A 20467-nucleotide genomic window follows, 5' to 3' on the forward strand; every position below is an offset into this window, starting at 1 on the left:
CCCTACGTTTCAGCAGGATAATACACGACCGCATGTTGCAGGTCCTATACGGGCCTTTCTGGATACCGAAAGTGTTCGACTGCTGCCCTGGCCAGCACATTCTCCAGATCTGTCACCAACTGAAAACGTCTGTCAATGGTGGCCGAGCAACTGGCTCGTCATAATACGCCAGTCACTACTCTTGATGAACTGTGGTATCGTGCTGAAGTTGAATGGGCAGCTGTACCTGTACACGCCATCCAAGCTCTGTTTGACTCAATGCCGCGGCGTATCAAGGCTGTTATTACGGCCAGAGGTGGTGGTTGTGGGTACTGATTTCTCAGGTTCTATGCACCCAAACTGCGTGAAAATGTAATCACATGTCAATTCTAGTATAATATATTTGTCCAATGAATACCCGTTTATCATCTGCATCTCTTCTTGGTGTAGCAATTTCAAGGGCCAATAGTGTAGAAAGGTATGTTGCGTCACCAAAACACCATTTCAGTATTTTATTGAATTCTTTGTGGGATAGCTACAAGCCATATTCTGCAGAATGGAGACATCAGCTGATTTATTGACTGCAAGGTCACCACTGTGACACAGATCTTCAGTGGTTTGTCTCTTAAGATAGGGAATGAATTTTCGAATGGTTTAACAGTGGTCTACGTCTATTTGGTGGGTGACTTTTTTGGTGACAACAAAGCCACATTCTTTGATTTACTTTTGAAAACATCGTCGCTTTATTGAATTGGTCTGAGAATTTGGGTACGCATAGGTGGTCATACATGACATCTTTCGGTGTAAATAGTATTGAGAAAGACGTTACCGATAAAAAACACAAATGAAAATTATCCATGTGGGTAGTGCAAAACACTTTAGATACATTTAGTTAAGTTCCAAGAATGAGTTACGTAAAGCATAGACTTGCCCTAGTTCACAACCCGTGCGTGGTAAGCTAGTGCCACTGTACTTGAGGAAGACGTGTGTGCTTGGCGTTACTCACATGTCTTGCTGGCGAGCTCCTGGCCCGCGCCGTCCAGGTAGCCCTTGGTCTTGAGGTCGACCAGCATCTGCAGGTAGTCGTTGCGGTAGATACCCTCGTGCTGCCGCCGCGCCACAGTCCGGGAGACTACGTCACACAGGAAGTTGTGCACCTCCAACGGCAGAATCCTGCAGCACAACACACCAGGAATACTTGAGCAGTTCCGACATGAAACGAAGAACGTGATGTCATGTCGCTGAATTTCACGTAACGTAGCTTTTTTGAGCAACAACAGATCAACGTCGGATTTTCTAAATGTGCTATGGAACTCGAACTTAAGCGGTGCAAGATCGTTTTCTACATTACTGATCGAACCAAGTAGACCTTACATCAGAAGACACCAATACCCCCTCCCCCATCACTGATTCCTTTAAGAATCAAACTCCTACGTAGAAAACAGCTAGTTACATAATGAAATGATAGCCTACTAGTTGCATGTAAGAAATGTAATGTCTTGACTGGTTTTGGGCATTTAGTGCCAGTCTTCAGAAGGTTATGCCTATCGCATTATTTGCGAATGTCAATAATAATGTGCATACAGCTAAATGCCATGGTCCTAAAAAATATATTCAGAACCAATAAGTATTACTCATTGCTCCTGCATACATTTCATTATACACTGAAGAGCCAAAGAAAATGGTGCACCTGCCGAATATCATGTAGGGCCACCGTGAGCCCGCAGAAGTACCGCAACACGACGTGACATGGGCTCGACTAATGTCTGAAGTAGTGCTGGAGGGAACAGACGCCACGAATCCTGCAGGGCTGTCCATAAATCCGGAAGAGTGCGAGGGGGTGGAGATCTCTTCTGAATAGCACTTTGCAAGGCATCCCAGATATGCTCAATAATGTTCATGTCTGAGGAGTTGGGTGGCCAACGGAAGTGTTTAAACTCAGAAGAGTGTTCCTGGAGCCACTCTGTAGCAAGTCTGGACGTGTGGTGGTGTCGCATTGTTCTGCTGGTATTGCCTACGTCTGTCGGAATGCGCAATGGACATGAATGGATGCAAGTGATCAGACAGGATGCATACGTACGTGTCACCAGTCACAGTAGTATCTAGACGTATCAAGGGTACCACATTACTTCAACTGTGCACGCCCCACACCGTTACAGAGCCTCCACCAGGTTGAACAGTGCCCTGCTGACATGCGGGATCCATGGATTCACGAGGTTGTCCCCGTACCCGTACCCGTCCATCTGATCGATGCAATTTGTAGTCCGCAGCTCGTGGTCGTGCGGTAGCGTTCTCGCTTCCCGTGCCCGGGTTCCCGGGTTCGATTCCCCGCGGCGTCGCCTCGTGATGACTGGGTGTTGTGTGATGTCCTTAGGTTAGTTAGGTTTAAAGTAGTTCTAAGTTCTAGGGGACTCATGACCATAGATGTTAAGTCCCATAGTGCTCAGAGCCATTTGAACAATTTTTGCAATTTGAAACGAGATTCGTTCTACCAGGAAACATGTTACCAGTCATCAACAGTTCAATGTTGGTGTTGACGGACACAGGCCAGGCGTAAAGCATTGTGTCGTGCAGTCATCTAGCGCAAACGAGTGGGTTTTCGGCTCCGAAAGCCCATATGATGATGTTTCATTGAATGGTTCGCACGCTGACACTTGTTGATGGCCCAGCAATGAAATCTGCAGCAATTTGTGGAAGGGTTGCACTTCTGACGTTGGTCCCGTTCCTGTAGGATCTGTCTCCGGCCACAGCGATGTCGTAGATTTGATGATTTGCCGGATTCCTGATACTCATGGTACACTCATGAAATGGTCATGTGGGAAAGTCCCCACTTCATAGTTACCGCGGATATGCTGTGTCCTTTCGCTCGTGCGCCAAGTCTAACACAACATTAAAACGCACATTAATCTTGATAACCTGACATTATAGCAGCAGTAACTGATCTATCAACTGCGCCAGACACTTGTTGTCTTGTATAGGCACTGTCGACCGAAGTGTCGTATTGTGCCTGTTTGCAAATCTCTGTATTTCAATAAGCATACTTATACCAGTTTCTTTGTCGCTTCAGTACATAATACTAAAGTTGCTGAAGATGGGCAGGAAACTAAACAGCTAGTTAGCTAGTTCTGACGCGTCTGAATATTTGTGACGTGATATCTCCTGAACTATGTGTCATACAATAATATGCACAGCTTGACATTTGCTAAGGAAGAACTAAGACTTGCTAAGAACAACTGTCAATTGCTATGGAATAACCGACAATGGTTATGGAACAGCCAACCAACGATAGTAAAAGGAGATGTAAAGGCAGAAGGTATTAACTGCAGCGAACTCTGTGCACGAACGTTCTGTACGCATTCGACAGTGGATACTGTACGGTATTTGACGAAGGTAGTTGTGGAACTGAAGCCCGTCAAAGTGTTACTATTGTGACCACAGTAATGGCTGTGTCCAAAAAGGTCATCTCACGATTAAGAAAGACGCTGAATGTAGAAACGATATGCATAAGCATTCTGGACATCGTTTGCTGCCCACAACACCGCTAGATGATCGATACGTAGCCATAGTGGTGTAAAGGAAAACGACATCTCAGTTGCAGACTATGAAACCGCTTCCTGTACACCTGTCTCTACCCTAACCATTTTGCGGCACTTACATCAGGCTGGTTTGTATGCTTAGAATCCTGTTAAATGTACCCAACTTCATACTAGCCACCGTCGAGAAAGAATTCGTTGGTATAGGGAACATGCTGGTTACGGTCAGCAACCGTGGTCCAGAGTGATGTTCTCCGACGAATCCTGCTTCACTGTGGCAAGTGATTCTGGCCACCGGTTAGTGTGGACAGAGAGTGAGGGAGAGAGAGAGAGAGAGAGAGAGAGAGAGAGAGAGAGAGAACACTTCACCCGTTAAAGAATGTTCATCAAAGTCGTCAATATGGTATAGGTGTAATGGTGTGTGCAGGCATTATATAAAACGGTCGAACACCGCTGCGTATCTTTTCACGAGGTACCATTAGAGCATATTGGTATTGCATTCTGATATGTCCGTCTGTTTAGGGGTGCTGTAGGTCCCGACTTTCTGTTTATGGGAGACAATATCGGCCGGCACAGAACCGCTGAAGTGTCGGACATACTGGATGAAGATATTGAACTTATTGAACGGCTTGTATACTTCCCGGACCTAAACTCTATAGGGTGTACCAGGGATGCTCTTTGCAGACCTGTTTCCCTACGAACACTCCTTCCCTGAAACGTGCAAGAACTGAAAACTGCGTTGAGGGAGGAGTGGTACAGTACCCTCAAGTTATCCTCAACAGTTTAGTAGCCACCTAGGACAAAAGGTGCAAATTTTGCACTAGTGACCAAGAAGGTTGGTTGGTTGTTTGGGGAAGGAGACCAGACAGCGAGGTCATCGGTCTCATCGGATTAGGGAAGGACGGGGAAAGAAGTCAGCCGTGCCCTTTGAAAGGAAACATCCCGGCATTTGCCTGGAGCGATTTAGGACCAAGAAGGGCATATTCTTTTCTGAAAGTCTGATATTGACTTTTATATTGCGAGTCTGACCTTTGTCAAACTTGAACTTTATTTCTGTCTGTTCCCCTTCTTTTCCATGTGGTGATATATGTACCATTTTCCTTGTAAACACGCTGTCTGTAAAATGCATTGCGAATAGAATTGGTAGTAAAGAAGTAATAGCCGGCCGGGGTGGCCGAGCGGTTCTAGGCACTACAGTCTGGAGGCGCGCGACCGCTACGGTCGCAGGTTCGAATCCTGCCTCGGGCATGGATGTGTGTGATGTCCTTAGGTTAGTTAGTTTTAAGTAGTTCTAAGTTCTAGGGGACTGATGACCTTAGAAGTTAAGTCCCATAGTACTCAGAGCCATTTTTTTTTTTTTGAAAGAAGTAATAAATTAAAAGTCATGCCTGATACTGACGTTTTAATTCATGAATCGTGAAACTGTGGTAAGCAATAAACTTTTTTCCCCCCTTATATTGTGAGAAAAAGTCTCGAAAAGGTTTGAAACTATGAGTAAAGCTTATTGGAATTCAAACTAGATGATTATAGTCTTGGCAGGTTGCGAGCCATGAGCTTAAGAGAAACGCACAATTTCTAACTTTGATACTTGACTTATAGTGTTTAATCTCTAACGTAAGTATACAGCGTGTTTCAAAAAGAATATACATATTTCGAAGGCATATGTTTATTAAACTTTAAGACATACGAATGTGAAACTTTACACACATATTTAAGAACCTCTCAAGTTCAGATAACAGATGTTCAATATATCTTCCATCAGCGACACGAACAATATCACATCGATACTCAAATTCTCCCCCCCCCCCCCCCCCTCCCAATACTCGGACAAGAATGACCTTCGTCACTGATGTTATGGCAGCATAGATCTGGTTCCTCAACTCTTCCAGGTTCCGTAGGAGTGGTGGTACATAAGCTTTGTCTTTAACTAAACCCCACAGGAAGAAGTAAGAGGGTGTCAAATTCGGTGACCGTGGGGCCCAGCTGAGATATGCTAAGTCTCCAGCTCCTTTAGAACCACTCGAACGGTTCGGTAGAGTTTCATTCAGATATTCACGCACTTGGCGACTCCAGTGGGAAGGTACCCGTCTTGTTATTGTAGGCAGTTTTAACTCCAGACTGGCACGACGAGTTGATTTTGAAGGACTACGTTGGAAAGCAGTTTGAATTCGTGCTACATTTTCTGCAGGAACACGAGGGGGGCCAGGACTCTTTCTTTTACATACACATCCTGTATCTAGAAACTGTCGATACTATCTGCGAATGTTCCACCCATTCGGAGGATCAATTTGATACCTCAACCTGAAACGTCTTTGCACTGTAATCACCGAATTGCACTTCGCAAAGTCGAGAACACAAAATGATTTCTGCTGCGGAGTGGCCTTTTTAGCCATATGTCGGTTACCAAGAAAAACAGAAGACAACTGAATTCTAACGGCCATTAATATAAACTAGACTACGAATTAGTTTCCCCAACAGCCGAGCCCAGGCGCAGCGATCGATGGTTTCGACAAAATAATACTTTGTAATACGTATCCGCGCGGGATTAGCCGAGCGGTCTCAGGCGCTGCAGTCATGGACTGTACGGCTGGTCCCGGCGGAGGTTCGAGTCCTCCCTCGGGCATGGGTGTGTGTGTTTGTCCTTACGATAATTTAGGTTAAGTAGTGTGTAAGCTTAGGGACTGATGACCTTAGCATTTAAGTCCCATAAGATTTCACACACATTTTAACATTTGAATTTTGTAATACGTATATTCTTTTTGAAACTCCCTGTATTATGAGATTTATATTAGGTAAACAATATCGGAACGCTGTGCATAAAAACGGGGTTCTTCCCGGTCTTATACCTCGCGTTCTATTGGTGATAGAAAGTTAAAGTCAACTGATTTAGATAGCCCTTGGGATAGGGACCATTTGTATACCCAGCAGAAGGATCGTCTTAGTGTCACTATCCTTCAGTACAGGATCAAATTATGAAAATTATACAGTTCCTCCTGTCCTGATAGATGGAGCAAATCAGTTAGTTATTTTTGTAATTGATGTCTACGGTAGGCCCTAGGGAGCTTCTGGAGGCACCTTTAGTTCATGGGCGGTTCCTCAGTAAACGCCCACAAATTTTTTACCATTTTTTCTTACCAAAACTGAGTCGCGGATTCCAAGACTGCTACGCACAGCAGATGATTGACATTGTTATGATATTATTCTAAGATCATGATATCACAGAACCTTGATATTTTTCTTGATATTTTCTTGATATTTTTATCTGTTTTCGACATACAGAGGTTCAAAGTTACCTTACTTCTTCTTCACCTAAAATACTCAGGTGAAATCCGGTGCGAGGCGTAATCTAAACGATAAATAACAACAGAAGATTACTCACATTTTAACGTTATATTCTATAGGCATTTCTCTAGAAGTGCCATCTACCCGTTTTCAAAAATCTTTGCATGGCGACGACTTTGAACGTTGTGTACAGTTCTGCCACTGGGCACAAGAGAAATTACGGGACAATGACAGATTTTTTGCATGGGTTCTATTTAGCGACGAAGCATCATTCACCAACAGCGGTAACGTAGACGGGCATAATATGCACTATTGGGCAACGGAAAATCCACGACGGCTGCGACAAGCGGAACATCAGCGACCTTGGCGGGTTAATGTATGGTGCGGCATTATGGGAGGAAGGATAATTGCCAGCCGCAGTGGCCTAGAGGTTTTAGCCGCTTAAGTCTGGAACCGCGCGACCGCTACGGCGCAGGTTCGAATCCTGCCTCGGGCATGGATATGTGTGATGTCCTAAGGTTAATTGGGTTTAAGTAGTTCTAATTTCTAGGGGACTAATGACCTCAGATGTTAAGTCCCATAGTGCTTAGAGTCATTTCAAGGATAACTGGCCCCCATTTTACCGATGGCAATCTAAATGGTGCAGTGTCTGCTGATTTCCTACGTAAAGTTATACCGATGTTACTACAAGATGTTTCACTGTAGTGGCGATGTACTTCCAACACGATGGATGTCCGGCACGTAACTCGCGTACGGTTGAAGCGGTATTGAATAGCATATTTCATGACAGGTGGATTGGTCGTCGAAGCACCATACCATGGCCTGCACGTTCACCGGATCTGACGTCCCCGGATTTCTTTCTGTGGGGAAAGTTGAAGGGTATTTGCTATCGTGATCCACCGACAACGCCTGACAACATGCGTCAGCGCATTGTCAATGCATGTGCCAACATTACGGAAGGCGACCTACTCGCTGTTGAGAGGAATGTCGTTACACGTATTGCCAAATGCATTGAGGTTGACGGACATCATTTTGAGTATTTATCGCATTAATGTGGTATTTACAGGTCATCACGTTGTAACAGCATACGTTCTCAGAACTGATAAGTTCACAATCGTACGTGTATCACATTGGAACAACCGAAATAAAATGTTCAAACGTACATACGTTCTGTATTTTAATTTATAAAACCTACATGTTACCAGCTGTTCGTCTAAAATTGTGAGCCATATGTTTGTGACTATTACAGCGCCATCTATCACAAAGCGAAAAAAGTGGTCCAACTAAAACGTTCATATTGCTTTACTTTCTACACGAATATGTAATAAAATGGGGGTCCCTATTTTAAAAAACACGGTTGATATCAGTTTGACCTATGGCAGCGCCATCTAGCAGGCCAACCATAGCGCCCTCTGGTTTCCCCCTTCAAGCTAGACAAGTTTCGTTCTTTGTAGTTATTTCGTCAATGAACCAACCTGTATAGGAAGCAAAGAGCTTGCAGCGGAAGTCATTTGGTCATTTGGTCATTTGCTTTACAGTATCGAAGACGATGTGCTCATAGTTATGAAGCTATGCATTTTGTAGTCGATGCTTACTTGACTTCTTTGCTTCGAATGATCGTTCCTAAAAAATGGTTCAAATGCCTCTGAGCACTATGGGACTTAACATCTGAGGTCATCTGTCCCCTAGAAATTAGAACTACTTGAACCTAACTAACCTAAGGACATCATACACATCCATGCCCGAGGCAGGATTCGAACCTGCGACCGTAGCGGTCGCGCGGTTCCAGACTGAAGCGCCTAGAACTGCTCCGTCACACCGGCCGACGATCGTTCCTATCGTATCCCTGATCGATCATATCTCCTGGTACACCTAGCAGATCTTTCGAAAAATGCTACATTCAGTGGATTTTTACGAAGTGCGTTCACGTTCTACGTTTCATATACATTTTCCACAACAAAATTTGACACTACAGTCATTTCTCGATGTAATCTCTCTAAAGACGTATACACTATTCACATACGTCAGTTCCATGATTCCACGACACCTGCGAATGCTTTTTTTAGGAATAATATGTTTCTGACAACTGGAAAATTGCTGATGCAGGAGTGGTAAGACTGGAAAGTGTGTGACCACGAAGCGAAGCATCGGAAAAAGTCGGAAATTGCTAGGAGCCAGCTCAGGCGATAAGATACCAATTCAAAGTTGTTTCCACGTAAGAAAAATTCTTGTCTCGTGTTCGACCGGTGCGCTGATGATGTATGACCTTGGTGAAAGAATACATGTGCAGGCTTTCACAACCTGTTTTCTAGACATGATGGAAAGAGCTTGTTCAAAACATATTGATAGCTTACACCTGCCACTGTAGTGTCCTTTGGTACACAACGAGTTAGGATCACGCCATCGCTGTTCCAAAAAGGGGCAGCCATTTTTTCAGCACTCGCCCTTGGTAGAAAGCCTTTGGTGGCACTGAGTTTGTATGCTTCCACTGTCATGACTGGCCCAGTCATCGTGTCAAAATCGCATGGCAAACTACCACGCCTGGAGCCTAGAGGTCGTCCGTCAGCACTCGTGATACCCACTTGGAGGACACTTTTCACACTTCCAGCTCATCATGCAGGATTCTGTGTACAGATCCTAAGTAAATGCCGAATACAAAGGCGATATCTTTTACTGTCAACCGGCAATCCTCCAAAACAACAGTCTCCACTCTAGTGATGTTGTTGTCTGCCCAAGTGGTGCGAAGTGGAGATTGTTTTGGTTCGTTGTCACACCATGTTCAGCTTCCTCTGGATTGTCGCAACCGCAAACTTGATTCTTCACATTCATGAGATCGCCACTACATGTCTCACCCAACCGACGTCGAGTTTCAATGGGCATCATACCACACAAGTGCACACGATTACTCGTGATTCTTGTTGTGAAAACGTCGCCAATCAATAGTATCAAAATAACTCCTCGCTCTCGCTGCATCTGCTAAAGTTTAATGTGCCATACTGTGCTTATCCCCCCCCCCATGAACCATGGACCTTGCCGTTGGTGGGGAGGCTTGCTTGCCTCAGCGATACAGATAGCCGTACCCTAGGTGCAACAACAAGGGGGGTCTGTTGAGAGGTCAGACAAACGTGTGGCTCCTGAAGAGGGGCAGCAGCCTTTTCAGTAGTGGCAAGGGCAACAGTCTGGATGATTGACTGATCTCGCCTTGAAACACTAACCAAAACGGCCTTGCTGTGCTGGTACTGCGAACAGTTGAAAGCAAGGAGAAACTACACCCGTAATTTTCCCCAAGGGCATGAAGCTTTACTGTATGGTTCAAAATGGTTCAAACGGCTCTAAGCACTATGAGACTTAACATCTGAGGTCATCAGTTCACTAGACTTAGAACTACTTAAACCTAACTAACCTAAGGACATCACACACATCCGTGCCCGAGGCAGGATTCGAACCTGCGACCGTAGCAGCAGCGCGGTTCCGGACTGAAGCGCCTAGAACCGCTCGGTCACAGAGGCCGGCGCTGTATGGTTAAATGATGGTGGCGTCCTCTTGGGTAAAATATTCCGGAGGTAAAATAGTGCCCCATTCGGATCTCCGGGTGGGGACTACTCAGGAGGAGGTCGTTATCAGGAGAAAGAAAACTGGCGTTCTACGGATCGGAGCGTGGAATGTCAGATCCCTTAATGGGGCAGGTGGGTTAGAACATTTAAAAAAGGAAATGGATTGGTTAAAGTTAGTTATAGCGGGAATTAGTGAAGTTCGGTGGCAAGAGGAACAAGACTTCTGGCCAGGTGAGCACAGGGTTATAAATACAAAATCAAATAGTGGTAATGAAGGAGTAGGTTTAATAATGAATAAAAAACACAGGAGTGCGGTTAAGCTACTACAAACAGCATAGTGAACGCATTATTGTGGTCAAGATAGACACGAAGCCCACGCCTACCACAGTAGTAAAAGTTTATATGCCAACTAGCTCCGCACATGAAGAGATTGATGAAAGGTATGATGAGATAAGTGACATTAATAGGGTAGTGAAGGGAGACGAAAATTTAATAGTCATGGGTGACTGGAATTCGATAGTAGGAAAAGGAAGAGAAGGAAACGTGGAAGGTAAATATCGAATAGGAGTAAGAAATGAAAGAGAAAGCCGTCTGGCAGGAATTTTGCACAGAGCAAAACTTAATCAGAATCATGAAAGAAGATTGTATACATCTGGGAATTCTGGAGATACTGGAAGGTTTCAGATAGTTTATATAATGGTTAGACAGAGATTTAGGAACCAGGTTTTAAATTGTAAGATATTTCCAGGGGCAGATGTGGACTCTGACCACAATCTGTTGGTTACGAATTGTAGATTAAAACTGAAGAAACTGCAAAAAGGTCGAAATTTAAGGAGTTGGGACCTGGATAAACTGACAGAACCAGAGGTTGTAGAGAGTTTCAGGAGAGCATTAGGGAACAATTGACAGGAATGGGGGAAAGAAATACAGTAGAAGAAGAATGGGTAGCTTTGAGGGATGAAATAGGCAGCAGAGGATCAAGTAGATAAAAAGACGAGGGCTAGTAGAAATCCTTGGGTAACAGAAGATACATTGAATTTAATTGATGAAAGGAGAAAATATAAAAATGCAGTAAATGAAGCAGGCAAAAGGGAATACAGACCTCTCAAAAATGAGATAGATAGGAAGTGCAAAATGGCTAAGCAGGGATGACTAGAGGACAAATGTAAGGATGTAGAGGCATATCTCACTAGGGATAAGATAGATACTGACTTCAGGAAAATTAAAGAGAACTTTGGAGAAAAGAGAACCACTTGGATGAGTATCAAGAGCGTAGATGGAAACCCAGTTCCAAGCAAAGAAGGGAAAGCACAAAGGTGGAAGGAGTATATACAGGGTGTATACAAGGACGATGTACTTGCGGACAATATTATAGAAACGGAAAAGGATGTAGATGAAGATGAAAAGGGAGATATGATGCTGCTTGAAGAGTTTGACAGAGCACTGAAAGACCTAAGTCGAAACAAGGCCCCGGGAGTAGACAACTTTCCATTAGAACTACCGACAGCCTTGGGAGAGCCACCCCTGACCAGACTCTATCATCTGGTGAGCAAGATGTATGAGACTTACTGACCATACGAATTATCTTAGAAGATAGATTCAGGACAGGCAAACCTACGTTTCTAGCATTTGTAGACTTAGAGAAGCTTTTGACAATGTTGACTAGACTAATCTCTTACAAATTCTGGACGTGGCAGAGATAAAATACAGAGAGCGAAGGGCTAGTTACAATTTGTACAGAAACCAGATGGCAGTTATAAGAGTCGAGGGGCACGAAAGGGAAGCAGTGATTGAGAAGGGAGTGAGACAGGGTTTTAGCCTATCCCCGATATTATTAAATCTGTATATTGAGCAAGTAGTAAAGGAAACAAAAGAAAAATTCGGAGCAGGAATTAAAGTCCATGGAGAAGAAATAAAAACTTTGAGGTTCGCCGATGACACTGTAATTCTGTCAGAGACAGCAAAGGACCTGGAAGAGCAGTTGAACGTAATGAACAGTGTCTTGAAAGGAGGATATAAGATGAACATCAACAAAAGCGAAACGCGGATTATGGAATGTAGTCGAATTACATCTGGTGATGCTGCGGGAATTAGATTAGAAAATGAGACGCTTAAAGTAGTAAATGAGTTTTGCTATTTGGGGAGCAAAATAACTGATGATGGTCGAAGTAGAGAGGATTTAAAATGTAGACTGGCACTGGCAAGGAAAGCGTTTCTGAGGAAGAGAAATTTGTTAATATCGAGTATAGATTTAAGTGTCAGGAAGTTACTAATGAGGAGGTACTGAATAGGATTGGGGAGAAGAGAAATTTGTGGCACAACTTGACTAGAAGAAGGGATCAGTTGGTGGGACATGTTCTGAGGCATCAAGGGATCACCAATTTAGTATTGGAAGGCAGCGTGGAGGGTAAAAATCGTAGAGGGAGATCAAGAGATGAATACGCTAAGCAGTTTCAGAAGGATGTAGGTTGCAGTAGATACTGGATAATGAAGAAACTTGCACGGGATAGAGTAGCATGGAGAGCTGCACCAAACCAGTCTCTGGACTGAAGACCACAACTACAACAACAACAGTGTTTATGTCTCTATATGCTTCCAGACCTGAGTGAAAAAACTCGGAAACCTCAGAGCTTCAAAACACCAGCATTATATGATACAAGAACATGCTTATGCAAGACAATATCACGTTAAACGTCAGTCTAAAGCTCAGTGATTTTATTATGATATTTTAATAACTTGTCGGAAAGAGACAAATTAGTGATTGAAAGTTCTGCCGTATCCCTGACTGCAGTGGTAACGTTTGGAATAACTCAACCCTGAACTTTTGCTTAACCAATCGCTGTGTGGATCTCCACTTGATATTTAGCAATGAAGATTTCGTTTCAAATGGACGTGGAAGGTTTAGAGAGTAACAAAATAAATGAAAAAGCTTTTACCAAGTCGTTAATTACGTTTTACTGTTTTCCATATTTAGGTATTCGTGTTTGATGGTTCCCCAATATTATTCAGTGTTTTCTCCGTCATTCTCAAACAATACCTAAGCAGTTAACTCAGCTAATTAAAGCGTGTATTTTTTCGCATTTAGCATCTGTGTGACTAGCGTACCAGATGAACAGAAATTCTGTTGTAGTCTCAGGTCACGTTGGGAAACATCATAGCTTCCGTAAAAATTTATTCTAAAGGAGCCGAGAATCAAAAATAGTAATTTTTTTATGTGAATGATTCGGTGAGTTCGAGAACGTGTCGCACAGGCGGACGCAGTTTGGTATCAAATACGCAAAAGTTCTTGCATTTTAACCATTTGATAACCATCTACTCAATACTTTTCTAAAACAGATTTCTTTTAGACCAAAAGGTAAATATATTTCATTCCTATATGCGACTCATCTTTTGAAATTAGTGATCAGAGTATACATGTCACTACAAAAGGAGCTGCGGGAGAAATACCGAGCGCTGGAGGGAAGTGCCAGTTTAAACTGAAACCTTCGCTCACATTTTTTCTTAATAGTAAGTGGAGAACCTCGAACCCACACTCGCTATGATGACCATTCAAAAAGATCTATTGCAACCTCTGATTTGGTTAGTATCTAAAACGAATTTCGTTGAAAATGTTTTATTCTCGCCTGGTTTGTTAACCATTTGTAACTTTCAGAGAAGCGTCATGAGTGGCGAATTTTGAATAAAACCTTCATGTTTCTCTTGTTGCCATGTTACAATAAATATGCTTCTTATACCGAAACACAGCTGAGTTTACACAGTCTCACCTCACTGACATGTTGTGCAGACGCAACTGCGAGGGAATTCTGAAACAGCGAGTTATTAAGTTTATTGATTGAGGAACTGTGGAAATATAAGGTCAACATCTGATGAAAAAGTACACCGTCGGTACAAATTAAACGTGTAAGTCCTCACCTGTGTTGTTCCAAAGCCCATAACATTACTTATTTCAACAGACATCGATGGTCCTTCATCGCCTTTCATCGAACAACTCAGTGGTTGGTGGAGTAACAAGGTAGATAATTGAGTTTTTCATAATAACCATGTGGCAAAATACTATCCTTTTTGCATGCTATCATTTGCTAAAATCTCATTTCGATATCTCAAACCATTCTTGAAATATTAGAAATGTTGTGAATATTTCACTCTGGCTTTATCACTGGCGTGGCGCGAGCGCAAATGAGTGTGCTACATCATATCAGTCATCTCGAGATTGGCGACGGACAGAGATCTCCATCCAATTCTAAAGAAAAAGTCAGTATGTTAGCTAAATTTCATATGCAGCAACATATTATGTAACGTGCACTAAACACAAAATCATGGCGACCCCTATTTTTCATTGTCAACTTTTTCGAATTTCGGACAGTGTCTTACTTCCACAGAAATATCACAACTATGACCACTAACGAAATTATGGCCACATCATCATCAACCTGACATATAAAGCTATAAGTAACGCAAAAATGAAATTTTTTACCGAATAGTTTCTGTAAAATCGCTTGAGAAAGATTGCAGGCCGTGCCCCCGATTCTGTCATTGCCGACCGACCGGAAGGTAGCAAACACACACGCCATCCCCTTCTCAACAAACGAATGAAATCGCCCAGCACTTCGGACGAAAACTGATCACAGCACAGACTCTACCTTCGGTGCGCCAACGATGACAGAGAAACGAAGAGTTCCAGGCTGTGTTAACTGGAGTCATTTGTGGGACGTGAACGCGTTAGCTCGTTGTTAGTAGCACTACACGTTTCGGTGTAGGCAACGCTGAATGAATAAGTTTATCGATGTACAGTCACTCATGGACATGTGTCTGCTACGGCTATGGCGGGCGTGTACGTTTCAGCAGCCGCTTGTCGAGCTAAACTTTGGCAAATGCCAACATATTGTAAAAAAGAACTTACAGTGTCTCTTAGTAGATAAAATTTTGGCGTAGTGTTTCATCGTATTTGGTCACCAAGTATGTAAATACTAACGTACCGTGACTTTGTGCACAATGCAGAGCAGATTGCGTAAAAATGGAGTTATTTTAATATGTACTGTATACAAACATTTGTTGTCTGTTTCAACATTGTTAATTGCTTGAATAGCGTGTGATTCTATGGCCTAACATTTATTTAGAGGCCTTTTCAGAAAGTAATCGATCGGTAGCGAAATGGAAACCAATGAGAAAATCAAATGTGTTTTATCTGCAACAGTTAGCTGCATCTTCCGGCTGCGTCTCTACATAGTCGCCGCTTCGACACAGACCTTTGTTGTAGCATTGTAGCAACTTTCCAACGTCTGTCCGCGGTAGCTGAATGGTCAACATGGCGGATTGTCAATACTCTGGGCCCGGGCTCGATTCCCGGCTGGGTTGGGAAATTTTCTCCGCCCAGGGACTGGGTGTTGTGCTGTCATCACCCTCCTATCATCCTCATCGACTGCAGGTCGCCGAAGTGGCGTCAAATTGATAGACCGGCAACCGGCTACCGGCCTGCCCGACGGGGGCCCTAGTCATACGATTAAATAAAAAAATAAAAAATAAGCAACTTTCCAATACACTCGACATAGAAGACAGTCGCCTCTGTTCTCCGCCAGTTATCTACGCTGGTCTATAGCTCGGTGTCTGTGCCAGAATGCGGATCACGTGAACAGAGATGAAACTCAGGGGGACCCAATTACGGGCTGTATTGTGGGTGATAAAGCACTTCCGATCGAAAACGCTGCAGGAGCATCTTCATTGCTCCAGCAGAATGCGGCCGAGAATTGTCGTGAAGAAGGAAGCGCACGACAGTTATGCTGGCTGCATGACATCAGGTGAAATCTCTTTCCAGGCCCTCATACCTGGCAGAGACACTATTTTGTAGGCACCTTTACGTGCTTACTGTGCGCTCAGAGCTGAAAAGAGGGATGTGACCCAATCGACGGGCATACTAGAGACACTGTCCAAGACATGTGTGCAAGCTTCTTCGGATTTTCACTGTGGTTTCCATTTTGCGCCCAATCGGACCTTACTTTCCGAACAGCCCTCGTATATCAGTATTAAGGGGTTTACAGTTTTAACTGGTAATTTATTTCAGCTGTTGGCAGACCTGAACATTAAATTGGACTTCTCAGTCGGTAGTTAGAGAGCCTTAGCTAACTCACAGGTAACTTTCATTACAGCTTCACGTCAAGAGAACATTCAACGTGGCCTAATTGCCGTCACTGCACTGGAACATCTATCGAGACACCTCGATGGTGGACAGTTAGAACTTTTGTGTTTACTGCCTTGGCTCAGTAGAATACAGCTATGTCTCCTCGCATGCGCTGTCTTGACCTGGTAGATTACAGCAATGGCACCTCACATGCTATAGAATCAAAGTACAAATTTGAACAGGCGAGTGTTGGGTTGGGTTTGTAACACCATAACTGTAGTATTCTATTGATTTATTTTGCTTTTGTTTATTTAATGTTACTTTGTTGAGCTTCTGTAAATGTGTGTGATTGAATCGATAACATAAAACTGTATACTGCTTTCTTTGTTAAAACTTTGATGTCATGGTTTGATTCTATGCAATGTGGTATATCTGTCATTTAAATTCTTTGTCCCATTTGGAGGGAACAAAACTTACTATATATAATTGTAAATTCTGTGTGAATAATTTTTTGTAGAAATGTCAATATGTGCAAATGTTCTGTTTTATTGAATGAATTTGGTTGCTGTTATGTAAACTGCTGATCCTCACTTAGGGTTCTTAGTTATTCAGTATGTAAAAGTTGTTGTGGTTCCCCTTGGGAACGGAACTGTGTAGCGCGCGCAAATTGTGGTTGGCCTAGGTAGAAAAGGTGGAACAAGAATCAGTCGGGGACGAGCTACGAGTCGGAGACGAACTACCAAACTGTGCACAGCCATGTAAAAGATCCATATTGTCCTGGTTCCGAGAGAGGCTTTTTCTGCTACTGTCCAATGCCTCGGATGGATGGATAAATAGCTGGAACGATTCTGGATTTGGTATTCATCATCGCCACCAAGAAGGGCCAGAGTCCAGCAATTCTGCCTGCGAATCCACCCACCAACATGCAGTTGCCACCACGTTGCGCAATCACTCTAACGTAATACTATAATGATGTACAGTGAAGGATCAGCTCATTGGATGTTTTAGTGTGCACAAATATAAGGTAATTTATACCTGAATTTATGTACCTACCTTAAATTTTTCCTTATCATAACACCTCTTAGGTTCCTTTCCGTTTGAACTAAAGTAATTACCGAGTGTCCCCACTGAAAGAACATTAATGACTAATGTTTTGCTAATTAATGGCTCTTGAACATAGTAAAAAGAAAGTTAAAAGTGAAAGTGGCAACAGAGTGAGTTAAAGTAAGTGGTGCATTCTGAAAATAATTTTCCTATTGAAACTGCTTATTAATGTGTTGTTGCCAACTTCAAATTAAAAGTTCTCAAGACTGAGGCTTATAAAGTTTTGCTTAGTAAATGATCACATTGCTGTCTGTAGTAAATTCTAAAAGGTGAGTCAGTTTCTTGCAATATTGTGTTTCACTGTAGTAAAAGTGGAAAACTGCAGTTGTGAAACGTTATATAGTCATGTTTGTTAAGTGTATGTCTCTCTTGTGTATAGGAAGTGCATATTAATTATATAACAGGATCCACAGTTTGTCTATTGTATTAATGCTGGGTAACAAGTAATGGGAAGACCACTAATTATAAAAACCATAATTTCTTTATTCAAATGATAGTGAGGAGCAACCTGTTAGTGGATTCCGATTAACTTTCATTTTAAATAGTAAAGTATTTAACTGAGAGAGGCTTAACCTATATCCAATTAATGATTCTGCAGTGAATAGTAATAATAACGTTATAAAGACCATTCAGTTTGTATGAGCCCTGAAAGTAATAGTGTGTTTCGGTATCTGTTATAATTTTGCAAATAGTTTGTGCTGCTCTAGCTGCTAGCTTCAATCTTAACGTAAACAAATGTATATGTCAGAGTTCACTGCACTCCCGTGTGACAAAGTATAGGTTGTGTTTATCCACTAAAATTACGCATACCTACTTTCTTAAACGAGAACGTTAATCTTTCTCTTGCCTAATTAGGCTGGCGACCGTTTTCCTTTTTCTTGAAACAGTGTAGATAGGCAAAAATCTTGTTTGTTACTGTTCGAATATTTACGTAATTCTGACTTTCATTTTCCATAAGCCACCTCCATTAGGCACAACATGGTCAACATAACAAAATTCCTCTCAGAGGGTAACACTGCTCTGTTGCTTTATACCATAATTGCTTTAACAAAATAGTTTTATTTCAAAACCTGTTTCCAGCTTTAAGGTTATGGTACAGCAGTAGCAGACGGTAGTGTTGTAGGTTGTTTGGGGGAAGAGACCAAACAGCGAGGTGATCGGTCTCATTGTATTAGGGAAGGATGGGGAAGGAAGTCGGCCGTGACCTTTCAAAGGAACCATCCCGGCATTTGCCTGGAGCGATTTAGGGAAATCACGGAAAACCTAAATCAGTATGGCCGGACGCGGGATTGAACCGTCATCCTCCCGAATGCGAGTCCAGTGTGCTAACCACTGCGTCACCTCGCTCGGTGACAGGCGAGTGTAATCGATAACAATATCGAGGAGGGAATACGCAGGAAGGACGCTAGGACACTGATTGCGAAGGACATTGCCACTTGTTTGCGTCAGGTTGCAGAGGTTGATTAGTTTCCGAAACAATTAGTGACTGCCTTTGCTGTATTGTATCCGCTATACTAATCTCATACCTATTAGCAATTGATATTTTACAGTATTTTGTCAGATAAGAAAGTTCTGCCGACGAACGGATGACGACTTCATGTCAATAGGTATGGCAGAAGACCGAACTGGCGGGAAAAAATTGCAGATAACTTACCTGAGACGGAACAAACCTCCCAGGAAAGGGAAGATGGTGGCCAGGCTGAAGGAGACGGCACTCAGCGTCTCCGGGGCGAGTATCTTGCGGAGCTCGGCCAGCATGTCGGACCTGGAGTCGTTGAGCGCGCCCCCCCTGATGCCCATGGCGCACGAAGACACCACGTCGGTCGTGTAGCGCATGCACAGCTCCCGTGCCTCGAGCTCTCCTGGAAGTAGAGTGAGTAGGCTGCACGGAACGTGAATAACTTGTGTGATACCTCCTCTGGACAGGAGAAACAGTTGGTTTGTCATTAATATAAGAATAGTGGCATATAATTCCAGTATTATTGTCCTCGAAAGACTTCAAGTTTTTTTTTTTCTATAGCTGTTTGCCTTTTCTGCTCGTCCTTATTTCTCACAACACTGGGGTATCAATAGCTTACACTTGAACAATTTCACACAAAACGTCTATATGAATATTTCAATGTGCATGTTTCACTTGCAGTTCTTTCATATTTATTTACTTAGACTAAATGAATATAATAAAATGAAATAAAATAAAATAGAAATAGACTAAAATTAACAACGGAAATTTAAAGGAAAATAATGTATCTTGTGATGTGATTGTCCAGTTTTCAATTAGTAGACAGATATTAATACTTTGTTTCTCATTTGTGTGGAGCAGTGCATGGACGTGGCCAGAGTATAGTTTTCGACAGTAGAGATATGAATTGTGCATATTTACGAATTACATTTTAATGGGTTGGGTTGTGTGGGGAAGGAGACCAGACAGCGAGGTCATCGGTCTCATCGGATTAGGGAAGGGCGGGGAAGGAAGTCGGCCGTGCCCTTTCAAAGGAACCATCCCGGCATTTGCCTGGAGGGATTTAGGGTACATTTTAATGTTTCCGTCGTGATCTGTGGGATAGCTTGTTTGATTAACACCCAACAGTTTAAATTTTGAATTAAAAAATCAACAGTAATGGCAGCTGAGGACATCCGCTGTAAGGAGTCACCCATATTCTGCCTTTGGCGTTGTCAAAGGGAGCGGAGGATAGAACAGTCGCTCAAGGCACCCTCTTATCCTTGCGATTGGGAAATTCATTCTAAAATCGGAAGAACAAGCAATGATGAACAGCATGAGGATGGGGAAGGTGGTAGAAACAACTGCATTAAATACACACATGATGTGTAGCGACAGGATATGTGGCCTGCAATTGAAAGAAAGCCTAATGGGACCTTTCCATTGGCAAAATATTCCGGAT

At 42.9% G+C, this 20467-nt stretch overlaps 1 protein-coding gene across 1 annotated transcript in view; it reads right to left on the reverse strand.

Moving 5' to 3' along the window:
• LOC126412703 (probable cytochrome P450 6a13) overlaps positions 1 to 20467 on the reverse strand; it is a 117282-nt gene that overhangs the window by 17465 nt on the left and 79350 nt on the right. Inside the window, exons 5-6 of the mRNA XM_050082420.1 lie at positions 19222 to 19429; positions 986 to 1152 (exon numbers count right to left, since the gene is read on the reverse strand). Coding sequence (XP_049938377.1) covers positions 986 to 1152; positions 19222 to 19429 — 375 coding nt within the window. The remainder of the gene's footprint in view (positions 1 to 985; positions 1153 to 19221; positions 19430 to 20467) is intronic.

The sequence above is a fragment of the Schistocerca serialis genome, chromosome 7 (genome assembly GCF_023864345.2).
Source record: "Schistocerca serialis cubense isolate TAMUIC-IGC-003099 chromosome 7, iqSchSeri2.2, whole genome shotgun sequence".
Lineage (NCBI taxonomy): Eukaryota > Metazoa > Arthropoda > Insecta > Orthoptera > Acrididae > Schistocerca > Schistocerca serialis.